This window comes from Chaetodon auriga, chromosome 24, assembly GCF_051107435.1.
Source record: "Chaetodon auriga isolate fChaAug3 chromosome 24, fChaAug3.hap1, whole genome shotgun sequence".
NCBI classification, from domain to species: Eukaryota; Metazoa; Chordata; class Actinopteri; order Chaetodontiformes; family Chaetodontidae; genus Chaetodon; species Chaetodon auriga.
The window spans coordinates 11117996-11135591 of NC_135097.1; the positions used below are offsets into that span (position 1 = coordinate 11117996).

General features: G+C 42.7%; 3 protein-coding genes and 1 non-coding gene across 11 annotated transcripts in view; 2 read left to right on the plus strand and 2 right to left on the minus strand.

Moving 5' to 3' along the window:
• The window catches only part of col25a1 (collagen type XXV alpha 1 chain), a 141224-nt gene extending 135016 nt beyond the window's left edge, over positions 1–6208 (minus strand). For 3 of the 5 annotated variants that reach the window (XM_076724606.1, XM_076724604.1, XM_076724602.1), the window contains exons 1-2: positions 5487–6150; positions 5277–5346 (exon numbers count right to left, since the gene is read on the minus strand). In XM_076724606.1, coding sequence (XP_076580721.1) covers positions 5277–5293 — 17 coding nt within the window. In that variant the 5' untranslated portion in view covers positions 5294–5346; positions 5487–6150. Of the gene's footprint in view, positions 1–5276; positions 5347–5486 lie in introns of all 5 variants that reach the window. The other 2 variants (XM_076724607.1, XM_076724605.1) reach the window with 2 other exon arrangements.
• Positions 6209–9254: 3046 nt separating this feature from the next.
• On the plus strand, positions 9255–13083 carry saxo2 (stabilizer of axonemal microtubules 2). The gene is made up of 4 exons (XM_076725328.1): positions 9255–9780; positions 10124–10273; positions 10525–10691; positions 10797–13083. The coding sequence occupies exons 1-4, from the start codon at positions 9713–9715 to the stop codon at positions 11711–11713; spliced, it is 1302 nt and encodes a 433-aa protein (XP_076581443.1). The 5' UTR covers positions 9255–9712; the 3' UTR covers positions 11714–13083.
• On the minus strand, positions 12547–16925 carry larp7 (La ribonucleoprotein 7, transcriptional regulator). 4 transcript variants are annotated; one of them, XM_076725326.1, is made up of 13 exons: positions 16799–16925; positions 16091–16305; positions 15884–15984; positions 15672–15755; positions 15308–15472; positions 15098–15200; positions 14649–14957; positions 14327–14480; positions 14057–14199; positions 13768–13880; positions 13394–13553; positions 13090–13181; positions 12547–12685 (listed from the first exon to the last, which is right to left on the minus strand). In XM_076725326.1, exons 2-13 carry the CDS (start codon positions 16290–16292, stop codon positions 12608–12610), a joined length of 1704 nt encoding a protein of 567 aa, XP_076581441.1. In that variant the 5' UTR covers positions 16293–16305; positions 16799–16925; the 3' UTR covers positions 12547–12607. The 4 variants fall into 4 exon arrangements, with proteins under 4 accessions (XP_076581441.1, XP_076581438.1, XP_076581442.1 ...); XM_076725323.1 differs by having other exon boundaries at positions 16052–16305; XM_076725327.1 differs by lacking the exon at positions 16799–16925 and adding an exon at positions 16408–16660.
• A 544-nt stretch (positions 16926–17469) lies between these two features.
• On the plus strand, positions 17470–17543 carry trnai-aau (transfer RNA isoleucine (anticodon AAU)). The gene has a single exon. It is a non-coding gene; the product is annotated as a tRNA-Ile (tRNA).
• Positions 17544–17596: the final 53 nt, after the last annotated feature.

A 17596-nucleotide genomic window follows, 5' to 3' on the forward strand; every position in this document is an offset into this window, starting at 1 on the left:
GGATTTCATTGTCCAACTTTATGCTTTGATTACGCAGAAAGTGCAAGGACTCCTAAGGGGAAAACATTAATTTTATTACAAGCGCAGCCTATTTTTGGAGCAAATGCACGTCAAATAAAAAAGGCAGACAATTGTTTTATTCAATTGTGGGGTGTGCCGTCATGTTGTGGTGATGGAAATCCCTCCATTTAACTCAAAGTTGTAACCATAGAAGCAGCCATGGCAGGATCTCCAAGCTTCCTACTTTGTTCCACTCAAAATAACAATTAAGGATCCCCGCCAGGAAACGTTCAAGGACACGTGAAACTAACCATTAGTACACGAGCATTTCAATTCCCCTCCATTCTTTTGGCCTTGTCTTCATTCTCCCAGCCTGAGGTACTTCAATCTCCAGCAGAGTGTTGTTGTGACATCGCTCACATAAAAATCATGTCATCTCCTCTCCATTCAGAGTCTCCCTTAAGGTTAATGCATAGTGAAAGGAGAAAAAGTGTGCCACCCTTTCAAACCCCACAGTCATTACTAATGCTTTCAGCTGGCAGGCCTCATAGTCTCCCATAAAAACTGCTGTGTCAAAGGTATAAAGAGACCATCTGTGCTATTTCCAGCATCCTGCCCTTTATAATAAACCTTGTGTGAGAATTAAAAATTAGGGCAAATGCACCACTTCTGATGATTCATCATGATAAATCACATCTGACTGATGTAAAATCGGAGCTGAATGAGTCGAGCTTTTCATGCAAAAAAACGATCCCTGCAAGATGTTATTCACTGTGTAGAGTACATTATGCTCACGATTTACATGTAGATAGCCTGTTAAGCAATTTAGCAGCAATCAAAATCATAATTGCCCATTCACCATCGCCTTCAGGCAAGGCTTCCCAGACTCCATCTTTCGTCTCCGGCCTGACTTGTTCACAAAGGCAGCCTAACCTGACTCACCTAACCAAAAGCAGCTGGCCACAGTGGCTACCTGGAAGTCTGCTTAGCCTTACCTAGCACTCAGTAATTACATGGCCATTAGGGCACCTCCCAGCACCAAACCACACAGAGGGCTAAATTCAAAAGCTGTCAGTGATTAATTACCAGTTGCCCACTGAGTTGAGGATATCTGAGGGGATTGGCACAACTGTAATTGTATCAGGCCACTGGGATTACACACTTTGTGAGGCAGAAAGGGGGAGTGTAACCCAGCTTGGCCACAAGGAGTTGAAAAGGAGTGATTAGGTTGTGGGTTGTGTGTATGTGTAGTTTTGATCCTGCTTAAGTGATTCAAATTTGGACTTGACAAAGCAAGCCAAACAGATATCGCTGCATCTGCTTCTGGTTTTATTTTGCAATCTACAGACATAACAGCCAGCTGATATGACCCCCTGCTGCCCCTTTGCCCTTGACAACCAGTGTTGGGTGTTTCGTGGGGAAAAACAATGTCTTGCACATTACAAGTTTTGCGTTTCTGTTTTCTCAAGAGCACTTTGGCCGGTGTTTAGCTGCCAGGCTTTCTGAAGCGTTAACATCAAGAAACGCTGCAGAGTGGAGGAAAGGAGAAAGAGGGGAGAGGGGGTTTGAGGCATAGGGGTGAGTAAACAGGGAAAGAGCAAAGCACCGGTGCTTGCTGACTGCACATTTTATTATAGTCCCATTAAACAACAGGCCCTGCTTGGAATGCAGATCCCAGGGGAGGAGAGGGTACACAAAAAAAATGAAAATGAAAACTGCCCGCCAATACTGAAACAATTATTCGGAGACTTGCTTCACAGTGTGGCACACTGAGTGGGTGTGACTTCCGAGACTTCAAACCACGGTTTGGTTTGCTTTTCCCCCCTAGACCCAAGACTATTTACACCAAATGCATGGTGTTAAAACAGTTTTTCAAAGTCAGGCTTCAACATGAAAATGTGGCTCAGGGACCCCACTTAAAAGAGTACCATCAATTTAGCATTGCATTTCTGTTGTTGGACTCACAATGACATGTGTGTGTAATGCTAGTAGCAGCTAACGTAGCCTCAAGCTGGTAGCCTTAAGCAGACATGAGCAGTGGGCTACAGACGACTGGTAAGATCACTTGTTTTCCACTCCACAGTCCCAGATGTTGTTAATTTCCAGTTGATTCAGTCAAACACAAAGGATCTGTGACTCTGGATTGTGCTTAGTGACAGTAGTGCTTAAAGATAAAGAATAAAAATAATGATATCCCAGTGTTTAGCAGGTATAATGTTTACCTTGTTCACCATTATACTTTGGCATGTTTGCATGCTAACATTTGCTGGTGTTACTGGTAACTGGTCATAAATCAAAGTACAGGATTAATTTGAATTTTGACCCGACTGTCGTGCTGGATGAAAAGCTGAGGCATCGGCAAAGCTGCTGCCATTTATCCTGAGGGCAACATGAACGTCCAAACCTCATTTCATTGAAAATCCATCCAAACGTTGTCAAGATATTTCACTAGAAACCATAATAGTCAACCTCTCAAAGTCAGACTTTTACTTAAATCAGAAGAAATCAATCTCTGGGCACCAAGAATGTGTAACAAATTCATTTCAGACTTCATCAGAACAGAAGTTGTCAAGACTGTCTATGAAAACATAACTGTCAACATGTCGGTGCAAGAGGAAAAGTCAGGGGATCACCAGTCAGTTGCATTCATTCTTTGAAGACTGTAAATGTCTGTACAAAATCTCATGCCCATCCATGTAATAGCTGTTGAGATCAGTCTGGACCAGAGTGGTTGACCCCCTGGCCAACACTGCTGTCCCTCGAGCCATACCGCCAGCGTGGCTAAGAACAATCTCAAACCCAGTCACAGCCAAAGTGTGAAAATGCTTTTAGTCACTCAGAAGCTAATGACAGCAAAACCAGACACTGTTTGAATGACAAATGGCACCATTAAAAAAAAACTTCACCTTCATTAACCAAGAATTACATCAGCATGAATAAAATGTGCTTTAAGTTCACGGCCAACTTTCTTTGATAAAGATGGTACAAACTTCCTCTGATTCAGAAGCAACCTATAAAACATCCTGAAGCTATGGACCATTGCTCTGTCTTTGCAACCACTCCATCTTCTTTGACAGCAATAAAGTGAAGACTGTGAAAAGCACATTATGGTCCTCCCCTCAAAGAAAAAAAAGCCACATCTGAGCCAGGGGCTGTCTTCTAGACAGAGGAGAGGATAAATATTGAGTGAACCCATTCAGCATTCATACTGTACAAAGATATTTGGCCTGAAAAAGCCCGCTCCAAAAGCATTAACAAAGTTGCATGTGTAATACACTTATGCTGCATGAACATTTCAATATTAAAAACACTACAGATTCTTCAAAGTATCCTGATGATATATGTGTTTTGTTTGTAACCATAGTTCAAAAAACTGGACATGAAAAAAAAAAAAAAAAAAGGGAATCAATTTCGGGAGTGCCAGTTTCCGAGATCAAGCTCGGTGCCGCCTTGGTTTCAGCATTGTTACGCTTCATTTGATGTGAGATGTTTTCTTTGTTTTATTTCTGCCCTTTACAGAAATGTGGTGGGAGAAAATAAATGGCAGACATATGATAGGGATTGAGAACAGAGCAGCATGATTGTGAGAGTCTCATTATGGTTAATACGTCCAGTTCTTCTGGCTCAGTAATTCAGGCAGGCCCACTCAGCAGATGAGTCATCCACCATTGATAAAACACTTTCACCAGTTTCGTCTGTCACCTATGTCTGATTAGAACAGATGTTATAATCCTTTTATTGTGTTGCTGTGTGCATCCGGTGAGGGGCATCTGTTGGTGTGACAGAGAGGTCAGGGATAACAACAGTTAGGAAGGATTCAGCATGTGTCCCAAGGACACTTCCAACCTGCAGCACAGATGCTTTCAAACACCTGGATTGTCCATTCAGAGATCCAACCACAAGGCTACTCTGCACAATGTCACAACTACGACTTTACCAGAGAGGTCACTTGCAGTATGTTCACACTTACTGTATCACATTCCCAGCTGGGCCTGACTGAGACCGTGATGTAGACGGATCCCACTTTTGTCAAACTTTTTAAAAGTTGTGAAAACATGTCAGATTCCTGCAGCGCATCGTCCACCTACACTGGCGGATCAGCCGTCACACATGCAGCAGACTGCCAGGAACAAGTGTCAGCTCCACATGTGCCTCACTGAGAGTGCATGGAAATGGCACCAACTTGTACAGTGACATGTTATTTACAAAAGGCAGGATGTACTTTCATTTTTCACATTCTCATTTCAAGGACTCCTTTTATCCACACTGAAAGGGGCTGAGGATCCTGTTTTTCAAGCCTTCAGCTAGTGATGATTGTCAGTGACCTTGTAGATATTTTTGAGGGATTCATAAGAATATTTCACATTGAAAAAAAAAACACAAAGTAAAAGCTTCAAATACATGTCTAGTGGAATCCTATAGATCTTCATATATCCTCAATGTGAGCTTTTGATGAGCACAGGAAAACCTGTTTAAAATGCATTTTTCATACAATCCAATGTTTTGTTTTGTTTTTTTAAATGATCAAAATTGGAGATACAACAGAGACAATATGCTATTTGCTGGAACCACACCAGAATTGGATGCTAGTTTTCGTGGTGCATCCATGCTGCCAGGTAACATCTCGCTCACATTTTTTCACCCCATTCTCACTGGAGCTGTCAATCACATATTCAGGAGGCGCACTGACGTTTTCTCCTAATGACGCTCGTGCTATGGTAAATGCCATGGTGACATTTAAAAATCAGGAGGGAAAGAGTGATGTTACAGCTAAAATTGTGCACCATTCCCTCCAAGATCCTGGAGCAACATCTCCAACACCGATGCACGAACTAACCCAACCTTGACTCCAACCCAAAATGATCAGAATGCTGGCCCACACTGAAGGAATAAATGTTTCCATCTACTGGTGGGAAATGTGAATTTCAAGAGGCTTTTTCCCCCCCTCTTCCTCTTTGGACAAGTAAGCAGCCAGCATCACAAGTCAAACAACCTCTCAGCAGGTCTATGTATAGACCGCTGTTAAATACCTTTCTTTCTGTTAAGTGTAATGGCCAGTCAGCTGTCTGCATCCTTCACAGCAGACCTCCCCAAACTATCAACACTACCCAGGCGACCTGTCATGTGTCATCAGTTTCAATGAAATTAAACAAGGACCTGTTCGGAAAGCTTCCTTTCATTCTCACACCAACTCTGCTCTGAGTCGAACACCAGCGTCTCACACACCAACAGACAGCCACATGTCCAGAATGCACTGAGAGAGGACGTAGTTTTACCTGGGGGGCAGTTGCATTCAGGTGATGCTTGTCTGGCAGTGCGAATCTTGACAAAATTTTCATAGGAGCGCTGAAATGTGAAAAGAATGACATTTTCATTCATATGCACATGGTGCTTTCAATTAAAAAAAAAAAAAAAAAGTAACTGTGCTCTCTATGGCACTGAAACAGTGAAAACAGTGGACTCAAGGGCAGCAAGTGCAGTCTTACCTGAGAGAGCAGCTCGTCCACTCTTTGTTCAATCAGTGAATTCAAATCATCCATGGAGTAACCATGGGCGCGGACAAAGGTGTGCTCGCCATTCCCACTCTCCAAATCCACAACCCGGTTCTTCAGATCAGCTGCGTTCATGCTCAGGAGAATGCAAAAGGCGATGGACGCCACCGAACATAAAGACGAGACTATGTTCAGCACTGTTGTGCGGTAATATTGTCGCTTCTGAGGCGCCACTTCTCTCTCCATGTTTCCCACGCACTTAGATGCTCCTCTTGCCTCCGCGATCTCCATTTAACTACAACTACACGCGCCGTTGGGAGCAAACTGCATCTGGCGCGGAGTCACGATTTTATGGCACGCTGTTGTCTGTGTGAGAGAGTGTGTGTGAGAGTGTGTGCCTGCGACGCGGCGTTCACGTCCAGTGACTTTGTGGTGACAGCGACAGATAGATGAGTGGCGCTCCACTCCGCTCCAGCCAAAAGCGAGTCCACCTGTCTTGACGGCGTGTTGTGGCTCCTGCAAACTTGTTGCACCCTGCACAGTAGTGCCGCGGAGGTAATTGCTATTATGCACAATAAAGTAGAAAGAGAGACTGGGGAAATGGAAGGCAGCGCGCATGTAGTGGAGACAGGATTACCACTCGGAGCTTTTCCACGGTGCAGGCATGCTCCCCCTCATTACGACAACAACACGCCTCCAATCTGTCCCGACTGATTAACATAATTTATTGACTCGCTTCTTTTGAGCTCTTGCAGTCGAGTACAGTTGCCACAAGTTGACATGAAATGCAGTTAGACTGTGTTCCTGTCGGATTATAGAACAACGAAACGCTGCGTAAAGACGCAATTACGAGTTTCATTATGTAAAAACATGGCTTACTGTAGGACAGCAAACACGTGTACGGTCATAATTCATTCGTGGAATTATCGGGTCGTTAGAAATTGAAGAATGCATTTTCTGCAGCAGATGTCTGGCAACGTTATCAAATTGTTTTTGGCCATGGCGCTGCGTAAAAACGCACGGAAATCTTAAAAGCGCCCATCCGGAGGTTTGGGTGGATAGAAGCACTCACTCAACAGTCCAAATGTAAGAAAATAACACATTCACTGATTGATTGTGTTCAAAAGACATCATGTGGAAAGAAGAGCCCAGCAGCCCCCACAGTGTGAGTCCCCTCTGAGCTGTTTGATGCCTTGAATTCTGATAAGATGTTAGGCATGTCGCAGGCATCAGTGATTGATGTAAGAACTGGGAAACGGAGTAAGAAATCATTTTGAGAAGGTTTCCAAATTGAAGTGCTGACAGAAATGCAGAAATGAAGAATTAATCTAAACATTTTGGCACTTTGCATCAACTCTAATGCACATCCACAGCTGAACAGTCTGATTTGCACAATGATAATCGAATGTATTTACCAGGCTTTGGCACAAGAATCAATACAAGTGTTCTCTCTGCTAATGCATCAAGGCTGAAAGCTGCGATTTGAAATTAATGTGCAGACTGTTGCTCTGAATATGAGCTAGTTTAAATATATATTTAATGAATAGCAATATCAACATCTATCCGTCTACACTTTTCACTCATTCCAACATGCCAAAAATGTCTTTTTGAGTGATTCTGATGACACTGAACAGAGAAGTCATTTCTTGTCTGCAGTCAGAAATTTTTAATGGGGAAGGACTTCAAATATCCATAAACCTCTCCAGACTCCTGACTTCTTATTCCAAAGTTCCTCTTTGCTGCCTTTTTGCATTTTAATGCCTCTCTGTGAAAATATATCTTGACTCCAAATCACTCAGAATGACGGCTGTGAGTGCACAAGCACAACTGCACAGAGGTCTGAGTTATCAGTATCTGACTGATCATTTCCCAGATTTTGTTTTTGTTATGGTCCCAAAAATAACCACATACTTTCGACAATAATCTGATTTACAAATTAGCCTTTAACTCTCCTACATTCCTGAACTCCAGGTTCACGTCTGCCCTCTCATATGGGTCAAATCTATCATGCTAATACTCATTATAAAATCAGACATTATATTCTTTCTGGCATGCAATTTAGAACAAAGTTAAACTGCCGTGACCAATGGAAATGTATTTTTCAGGTGGAGAGAGTCAAAATATCACATCCAGTGGAAGAATATGTCCACAAAAGAACACACATCCACTCAGGAGAACTGATGTACTGCTTGCATTTTTTAATGCTTTTGCACAGTGTCAGAAGCAAATTAGCATAAGCAATCCGAAAGCACTTTAAATTCATTAGTTGGCAGTGACTGCGTGGCACTGAAGATATTGTTTTGTTGCATAATCTGCCTTCTTGGAGTGCAAAACTTATATCACGAAGCTTCATATAATGAGGGCAATATTCAAGAGGTTTGGAGACGGTTAATGCACACATGTGATTTTAATTACTCCATATGATTGAGCCTCCTCAGGTCACAGACTGTTTGATTGACATCTCTCTCGTCTCCTGGTAGTTTTGCAGCACCTGAATGGGCGGGACAACTTTCCCTTTTGCAGTTCTTACTGGTAGATCGCATCTTCTGTCCTCATGCCAGCTCAACCCCTGGTTAGCCAGAATAACTGAAAACATCTGAGTGAGTCCAGAGAGCCTTTAGTAAAAACTACAGGTGTATGTCCAGTGCTTGAATTTCACTATGTCAACAGTATGACTGTGATCCATTGTTGTCACTTATATGCATTTGACTTACAGGTACTTTGGACAGGTACCCATCATGGTGTAATCAGGTTAGCCAGCATAGAGTGCCAATGCTGTCCCCTTATTAAATATGTTATAAATCCACCTCTGGCGTAGTAATTCCCCCCTGAGTCTATGGCTATTTCAACAGTTCATTAACTCCATATATTCACCTGTGTTTTGTGATTAGTTCAATAATCAGTCAATTTGTTTACTGGCTGGTAATTCATGGTCTAAATGCTGCAACAGAGACTTTTTCAGCCTGCCAGCAATACAGCTTTACAAGAAGAGAGCTGAATATTAGTAAAAATCACTGCAGTGTCTAAAGGTATCAATAACTAGACAGGTTTTTCTTCTTTTCATTAGGCTGTCGTCTGCTGAAGGGTTCTGCTTTCTTCTGTTCATTTTGGGTGTCTTACTGTCATTTGCTTGTGAAGGGTCTCAGTCATCCAGGTCATGGTTATCCAAGGAAGGTTGAATCAAAGGCTGGAGAAGCCCCTTGGATGAGAGGCGAAACGTTTTCCAGTTTCTTATTGTCATTTATTTTCCTGGTATTCTATCATGGAAAATCGTGTTTTCTATTTGTTTTTTTCTTTCCAAGGTGGGCGGAGGTCTGTAGGCCTGCAGCTTCTTGACCTGTCACATTGGTTTTATTTCTGTTCTTGTTTCATGCTGTTGTATGTGCAATAAATAAATAAATAAATACAGCCATGCTTGTAATTCATATTTTTTTTTAACCACTCTACTCTCTGCTTTGAAATCCATTATTTCTTTAAATCCAAATCCATGGATTGTTTCGATGTGATGTGGAGCTGATGGTCTCTCCACACATCTTTTTTTTTTTTTTAAGCTTTGGACGCCATCTAGTGGAGAAACACAGCAATGCGCTTGATCTTCATAATTCATAATTTAACGTTTGTGCTAGCAAAATCCCCATGGTTACATCCGTTGTCGAAATCGGTAGTTCACAAGGTCACAATTTCCTTTCCTCCCCGTTGTGTGTGTGCACGTGTGTTTACACCACCCCCTCCTCTCCTTCCTCTGTTTTTGGACACGACTGCAAAGTGACAGATGGAGTCCTGCGACCAAGTCACGTTGCAAAATGCACGAGGCGGCTGCACCTTGCATATTGAAGATATGTAGCCTGGCAGTCTAATGACATTTGATTTTAAATGGGGACACATGCTGGACTTAGGATGTTTCAAAAGTGGCTCCTACACTTCATGTAACATTATTACAGGGCTCTTTTTGGGGGGGAATCCTCCTTCCGCGCCAAAAAGCGCATCATCTCGAACGGCGTCCTCGCCTTGACAACCGGCCTGCATCACTCATCCACTGCTGGTTATTTTTAGATGCTCTCGACCGCCGCGTGCTCCACTCGTTGAACACACACACCCATGTTCCTCCGGTCAATAATTCATGTGCTGTAGGCCTGCAGCGAAGTCAGAGAGAGCAGGCTGCCACAGCGCCGAGCCGCAGGACGCCAGAGAAGCGCCCAGTTTGCACCGCCGGACGCGCGATGCGCCCCGAAACTGTGAGGCAGCAAAACGCACCGCGTGACTGCAACCAACCGGCCACGTCGATGAGGTGAGCTCATCTACTTAGCATGTTTTTTCTCTATGTTTTGGTTGGACTGTGTTGGAAAAACACAAACTACTAGCTCGTATTTTTTAGTTTTATTTTTTTTTCTCAAAATGTACATTATTTTTAATGTTATTATCTAACCTGTAGTGAGCAGGTGAGGTTTGTTCTGATGTGTCTGCAAAATGCGTAACTGGGCTGCATTATTCTAAACGTTTTAAAAAGTATACAGGCTTAAAAACAACTACAGATGCTATTGTTGTTTCTAGTGTTTTGTTCTAATTTTAAGTTTTTATGCCTGAGGAGCCTTGTTGATGAAATAAATAAAATGCCATGCCTTGATGTCCAGGAAGCACACCCAGACATGGTCTTCCATGATCACAGAGTACCAGGACAGGTTCCCTCCCCCACACTGCAACACGGCTGTCGTCTCTGCCTCAGTGCAGAAAGACCCCGACCGTCCACTGAAGGCGATGAGGACCAATATGACCACTTTCAAGTAAACCTTAAGTTTTAAAGATCTGAAGTTTCTGTCTTATCTCACTCAAGGCATCTTAGTGAAACTGTCATAACTTACACTGAAGTTCCTCTCACCTTTGAGGTTTGATGTTCCAGGTGGGTGAGGCCAATGTCTCCTCACCTGTGAGGTCACACAGTCCATGATACACTGCAGCTTTCTAAACCCTACCTGTGTGCAATGAAACCTGAAGCAAAACATGGCAAATTTCACATCATGAACATGTGTTTCAGATCATGCTACATGACCCACAAATGGATCAAAGATCCACCAATGGCCCGTCAGCCATCTGCGCTGCCCAAAGTCCACCAGAGATGCAGCAGTGCTTCGCGTAATCCACTACACTTTGTAGAAAACCAGACGGCATCCGAGGTGAAGGACTACACAACAATGTACAAAAGTAAGCAAACTGGAAATCAGCAGAGTCCTATGTTTCAGGAATATAAAACACCAAAAACAGAGTACATCCTGACTCAAATTCACCCTCACTGTCTCATGTTTTCAGATGATTTCCAAGCATGGAAAACAAAAAAGCGCCAGCCATACAAACTGCATGACAGCTTGAAGGTCAGCCAAGGATTAGTGGTCCCAATCAGTGCTAACAAAGGTCATGCTCTGAAAAATCCTGTTCAAGTTGCAGCCAACTCTAAAGCACTCGCACAGGAGCAAGAACCACAACCTTTTGAAAGCATCACCAGCTACAGATCTGATTATGTGACCCATCCGGTGCAGCCTCGGAGGCGCAGGGAGAAGCCTGTGTACCAACCCAGCAAAGTTCTGCCGTCCGAGCCTGCAGCATCCCTGAAGCCAAAGGTGACTTGGGACATAAACCAAGAGGTTTTTGACAAAGCCGGTGAATTCTTTCAGCAATTCAAGACCTCGTCGCTTGAAACAAAGTTTGCCGACCAGGGCAAAGCCAAAAAGTGCAGTCCACCAGCAGATCCAAACAAGTTCCTCTCCACTACACAAGCAAACTACACAGCACACAAGTGCCAGCGCACCAAACCAATCCTGCCATCTATGCAAACCAGTGAGAAAAGCAAGAAGCCCTTCCAGGCAACGACTACCATGAGGGAGGACTACAAAGCTTGGGACAGTCCGCGACACTTCACCACTGCCCATAAAGAGGTGGGCAAGTCCAAGAAAACCGCCTTTTCAGTGTGCACACATAACCCTGCTGACAGATGCAAAACAAACCCAAAGCCCTCTAACCTTCATCCCAAATTAAATGAGACTGCAGTCTCCAATGCCAAGGAGAAACCTCAACGTCCTGCCGAGAATACAACATTTTCCACCTTTGAATCCATCTCCAATGGAAATGAAGATTGCAGGAGGTACTGGGCCACCTGTCTGGACGCAGGAGTGACTTGGCCTAATAGTGACATATGTGGCCCAACAACTAATCAGCTGCATGGTTTCTAGCAGAAGCTAAGAGACCAGGCTGATGGCGAGATGTGGTGCTGCCACACACCACCTCAGGTAGTTTCTACATTTCCACCAACAGAAGCCATAAATGGAATTGAGATTATGCAACAGCAGCTATTTTTATACTGTTAAGTATTTCACTGATGCTGCACAGCACAACTCAATTTCTGTTATGTAATGTATTAAATTGAAGGCAATTCAAACCCAGTTTGGAAAAACAAAAAAAAAAAAAAAAGAAAAAAAAAAGAGGGTTAAATGTGGTCGATCACAAAATATGTTCCGATGAGTGAATGGTGTGTCAATGAAAATGTTTGCAGCTGAAACATCTGCCAGACAGTGACTTTGCAGAGGCTGCAAAACCATAATAAGGACCCACAGTTTCAACTTCTAAACTGGGGTGAACGCTCCATCTCAACCTCAATAACGTATCGTCATAGCTGGGAGTGAGCCCATGAGGGCCGCTGCCCATTATTCCAGTTTGGAAAAAGCATTTTTTCCTGCCACAGAAAAATACAGAGGAAGCACACTGAGGACTGCAATAATCAAATAATGACATTTTATTAAAAAAACAAAACACAACTTCTTCACATCTTGGCTGGGAGAACTTTCAAATCATATTTACATCATATAGAGAATATTTTTTTAAAAAATAAAAAAGGCAATCAATTAAAAGAAAATAATAATCAAAATGTCTATATGCATAGCAGCATTCCACGTTATTTTGGGGGCGCGAGTGCAAACAAAAAATTAAGGGGACACTGCAGTTAGTTCACTTCCAGTTTCCATTCAGTTCTCTTCCAGCTAAATACACAACATGACCAACTGCCCCCCTTCAATCAATATCTGCACAGTTAAATATGGATGGTTGTCAAAAACTACTTTCAGCAGCCGTCAGTCTTCCTGGAAACGGATGTGCTTATTGGCCTCCCTGGCCCGGGCAATGATGATTTTTTCGGCTTTGGATATGAGCTGAAGTGTGACAAGAAAATAAGAAATTCAATTGGATAGCAAATAAACAAAAAAAGGGAAGGCACTGCTTTGACTGTGGTGCGTGTGTGCGTGTGCCAAAATGATTCCACGTATTAATCCGTATCTGAAAACGGACTGGGTTCAGGATAAGCTGCTTACAGAATATGCATCCCGAATTCCAATGCTTGTTTTTGTGCATTGTGAATATTATCATGTGAAACACTTTATGATGCCTGTGTTACTGTCACAGCTGGAGATTATATGTCCACGACGCACAATTTGGATTTCTCCAAATAACAGCGTCTTGTTTACACACTCAGTATGGAATATATAATACATTGTTGTGCGTGGTAACATGTATGCTTGTGTATTTTTCTAATTAAAAATTGAAAAAGTGATCTCACCTTCTCTGTGCCGCGCTTCTTTTCCCTTGGACGATTCAGTTTGACTTGGCGGTCCACCAGGATCTTCTGCCAGTACCTTTGCTCATGGTCACCTTCGAAAGGCATTGAGTAGAGATTTAAGTCATGACTCAAAATTCAATCAACAGCAGCTGAAGTGGTGAAATTGTAACTACGAAGCCTTTTGAAAAACACAGAACTTGTCCATCAGCTCAGTCATCCAAATCCTCAACTGGACGGGATCAGAGGGGCGTACAGGCTACGCACAAATAATTCTACCTTGAGACGAGGAACAAATCGTTCACACCTGAGAGAATCTCGATCTTCCAGCTGTGCTCTTTTTGCAGCTCCGCTTGAGCGTTGCTGACGGCTTTAGCCTCCTCTGGGGTGTGAAAGCGGACGTGGCCCTCAGCATCTCCATCCAAGAAGTCGACGTACGCCACTGGTGATATTTTGCACAGAGCGTCCTACACAAAATAATCCACAGACAACTGATGGGATCGACGGGTAAAAAGCCGTAGGCGGTCACAACTTTCTTACTGACACTTTACCACCTTTCGTTAATTTAAAAAATGAATGAGATTAGGAACTAAAAGCAGCGTTGCCTTGAGTGTTTCTCAGTCACTTTTCATGATTTCATAACCAAATACAGATGATAATGATGACTGAGTTCTACTGTACTTTGATGAACTTCCTCGCTGGTAGTGGCTTGCTGTCTGTAATCTTCATGATGACGCCACTGGTAAACTGAGGGCCTTGGGTAGTTGCTTTCTCGCTTTTGTTTTTCTTTCCCACTATAAGAAAAAAAAAAGCACAAAACAACATTATTGCATTTAATGGAACACAACCAATGGTGGGTCTGCAGTGGAGAGGGTCTGGATACTGACTCAGTTCTAACAGTCTAACATTCTAACAGTCTGCAGTTCGTCTCTGAAATGTAATCACTGGGATTAGTGGAGGCAAAACTCACTGTTTCCATCTTGATGATCACCTTCTGTCTCCATGAGACTCTTGCGCTCCTTGTGATCAATCTTACTAATGCACTTCTTCAGGGACGCCATGCTGCGTTTCTGCAGGGTCAGATACTCATCCTTCAACTCGAGCCACTCCTTCCTTAATGTGGACAAAAGAGGAAGAAACATATGCATCATCGTGTTGGGAGTCATTTAGGTTCTGAGGGGGTTTCAAACATTTATTCGTTCTTGCTGATTCATGATGCAAAAGGGATCTAAGATCTTACTTTGACAGGACCCGGAGGGGGATGACTTCCTCCCCGATTTTCAGTTTCTCCTTGTGTTTCTTTTTTCTCTTCCTCTTTGCTTTTACCATTGAGTCATCCTTGTTTTCCTTCCCGTCCTCAACACCTCTCTCTATTTCGCTTTGTAGGAGGGGTTCTGAAAAGGGGAATAACACAGTCAACACAAAAAATAACTTGTGGCTTCATTGCACCATGTGGTTTTAGCTACAAAAAGCACGGGGAGTTGTGAAAAGGTAAACCAGAAGATATTAGGCTTTGTTTCGCATTTCTGTCACTCGGACCATCAGATACTCAGATTACTTACTGGTCTTTGTTACACCTTTCCCCTTCTCTCCACCTTCAGTTTCACTCATCTTTCTCAGCTTAGACGGTACTTCGCTTTCAGAACCCTCTACCGTCTGTGACCGTCGCCTTTTTTTCTCCGACAGTTTGCTAGGTGCTTTCTGAGTGGCGGCCACCTCTGGTTCAAACTCCACTGCTGCCAAGCGTTTCCTCTTTTGCTCCGAAGGCTCCGCTTCCATTGCCTGCTCTACGGCTTCTTCAGCAGGAGCCTGAGTTGTGACACCTTCTTTCTTTTTCTTCTTCTTTCGCTTTTTCTTCTCCTCTTCTTCACCTACAGTGCATGAACACCAAGACATGGGGGTCAACACAACAAATGACACCTTTTCTGGATATTTTGACAACAGATCTTTCACAAGTCAGGGATTTTATGGTTGCAGGTGGTAGAAAGAAATGCGTTTGAATTCATTGTACCCGATGGTGGATTGTCGCCTGGCAGGGGAATGGGCTTCCTACTCTTCGTCTTGGGGAAAATCCCTGGCTTCCTGGGAGCATCTTCAGGGGGGTTGTTGAGCATCTGTTTCAAAGATCAAATTTTTCTATGAGTTTCCTCCCTGCCAACAAAAGGGATTTTCCAAATCATCAGATATTTCAGGCAAGAGTGAAATATTAATAAGTTATCACCTCTATGGCTTTATGTGCTTCTTCCTCTTTCTCAAACTCTACAAAGGCAAAACCCTTGGAGTCACCAGAGGACTTGTATCTGGGGATGCTAACGTAAACCACATTCCCGCATTTTGTGAAGACTCTCTCGATCCAGCTGTGTGTCACATCCTTGGGCAAAAGTTCCTTATTAAAAAAGAAAGAAATGTATTATTTTGTGGTCCAATAATTCTTCATTCTGGCAGGAATATGTTTGTCATAGTACCCAGCAAATAACGCGTGAGTCACCCCAATGTAAGGTCTCAAATTAGTGTTTCCTGCAAATGCAGTCCAGACATTTCTGAGAAAACCGAATTTAAAAAAAGAACATAAAACTCTTTTTTACCACATAGACTGTGCGGCCGTCGACATCATTTGGGATGTCTCCAATTGGAAGCTGGCGCCGTACTTTATTTCCCTCTAGGTTAACCTGAAACAAAATTAGAAGACATTGGTGTTTACTGCATTCATTTGACATTGCTTTGAAGCTCTGTGCAACCTCTCTAAATATTCCACAATAGAGCGTGACTGTTGTGATATTGATTCACTTCACAGTACCTCTACCATGGATGAATTTTTCAGTGCTCTCGCAATCAGCTTGGTGTCGGTTGTCAGCTTCTTCATCCGATTGAAGTCCGCCAACACAGATATATCAACGTCTAAGACAAAAAACACATTCAGTACAAAGTTTATAACAAAATCGTGAAATCATGTGAAAACTTACACTGATGCACTGGTCTACTGTCGTTATTGTTATCCCCTTACATCCATCGTCTGACTCCTCGATGAGTTTTCTCAGGAAGCGGTCTTTGTGAAGGTTTACATCACCGAACCAGAACTCCACTTGCTTCTTCACATCTCCCAGCAACTGTTTGACACGGGACCTCTTCTTTTTCTCCATCTCCTTGTTGTTACTGCTAGGTTTTGCTGTACCAGCACCACCAGCTGCCCTCTCTGTGTCCATCATCGTTTGGGTGAAACTGCAACACACATGCACACTTATAAATCAGCACAGTAAATGCGCTTCTCTCCTGTGCCCATTTACGTGTATTCTTATATACAGATCGCGTTAATGGACGTACTACGCGTCGTGGCGTTACTGAACGATAAATTACACAAAATTTAATTCACAATTGTTATTAGCTCCATGAAAAAAAGTCTCGATATTCAGAATCCACAAGTCAATGGCGAACACGTCCCATGAATAGCATCAACAAATTAATACGATTAAGGCTAGTTAGCAAAACACCATTAGCTTCACATTTAGCAACTCTTCACTACATATCAATGCACGCTAAGTTAGCCAACTATAGCTTAGCTAGCACTACCGTTAGCAAACGGTTAAAGTTTGTGTGTCAATTCGAAGGTAATGATAATGACGTTTTAAAAATGCTGCAGGCATGCCCGCTGCTTTTCAAAATCCGTCAACCCATCACTGGATATTGAACTGATATAATCATTTACAAAACTCACCCAATTTGAGATGAGTGGACAGCCTGGTTTCACGTACACCATACACAGAAATAACAGAAAACAGCTTGCTGGCTTACTTCTTCCCAACGGCTTTAGTGCGTTTAGTGAAATGTCGCAGAATGAAGTCGTCACACCAGTTTAGACAACTTCCGGCCACTTTCCCCGAAATAAAATGCAATTTGTTCTGTGTGATGTTTTATACAGTCTATGGTTGTATGCATGAAAGGTTCAACATTTTATTGACAATTGTGCACAGGTTACAGTACATCTTTTCGTTTTTGTAATTGTACGTTACATATTCAACAACAGCATTTATGCTCTTCAGAGTAGATGCATGTAAAATGTAGATGCATTGACATTAAAAATTAAAATGAATATAAAACAGATCAATATCAAAAGTACATACATTTCATTTTACCAATTAAATATTTTCGCTTGTGTTTGACATACATTGTGCTTTTATTTGGAAGGGGGAAACACCGCATCCGAAAGTAAGGCAGTTTAATTAGCCCTTTCCAGTAACCTTTAGGTTAGCTTACATATTCCGAGGCGTGTTTTGACCCATCTTTTCTGTTATTTTTTCTCATGATAGCTGTGGGTGTGGAAGAGAGGGACTTTATCGTAGGTCACTAAGAATATGAATATGAAAATTTCGACGGTTTGTATCACGTGGCCGGTTAGCTCAGTTGGTTAGAGCGTGGTGCTAATAACGCCAAGGTCGCGGGTTCGATCCCCGTACGGGCCAATACTTACTTTACTCTTTTAAAACACACAACTGATCATGACAACAGATGTACA

Bases quoted from the DNA above. Each gene is read 5' to 3' on its own strand.
- saxo2 (XM_076725328.1), top strand. From the start codon at position 9,713: ATGCGCCCCGAAACTGTGAGGCAGCAAAACGCACCGCGTGACTGCAAC. The intron at 10,274-10,524 runs GTAAACCTTAAG...CATGTGTTTCAG, and splicing joins ACCAATATGACCACTTTCAA to ATCATGCTACATGACCCACA. The intron at 10,692-10,796 runs GTAAGCAAACTG...TCATGTTTTCAG, and splicing joins CTACACAACAATGTACAAAA to ATGATTTCCAAGCATGGAAA.
- larp7 (XM_076725323.1), bottom strand. From the start codon at position 16,292: ATGATGGACACAGAGAGGGCAGCTGGTGGTGCTGGTACAGCAAAACCT. The intron at 15,201-15,307 runs GTGATAACTTAT...TCTTTGAAACAG, and splicing joins AAGCACATAAAGCCATAGAG to ATGCTCAACAACCCCCCTGA. The intron at 13,881-14,056 runs GTGAGTTTTGCC...TTTTTCTTATAG, and splicing joins TGATCATCAAGATGGAAACA to TGGGAAAGAAAAACAAAAGC.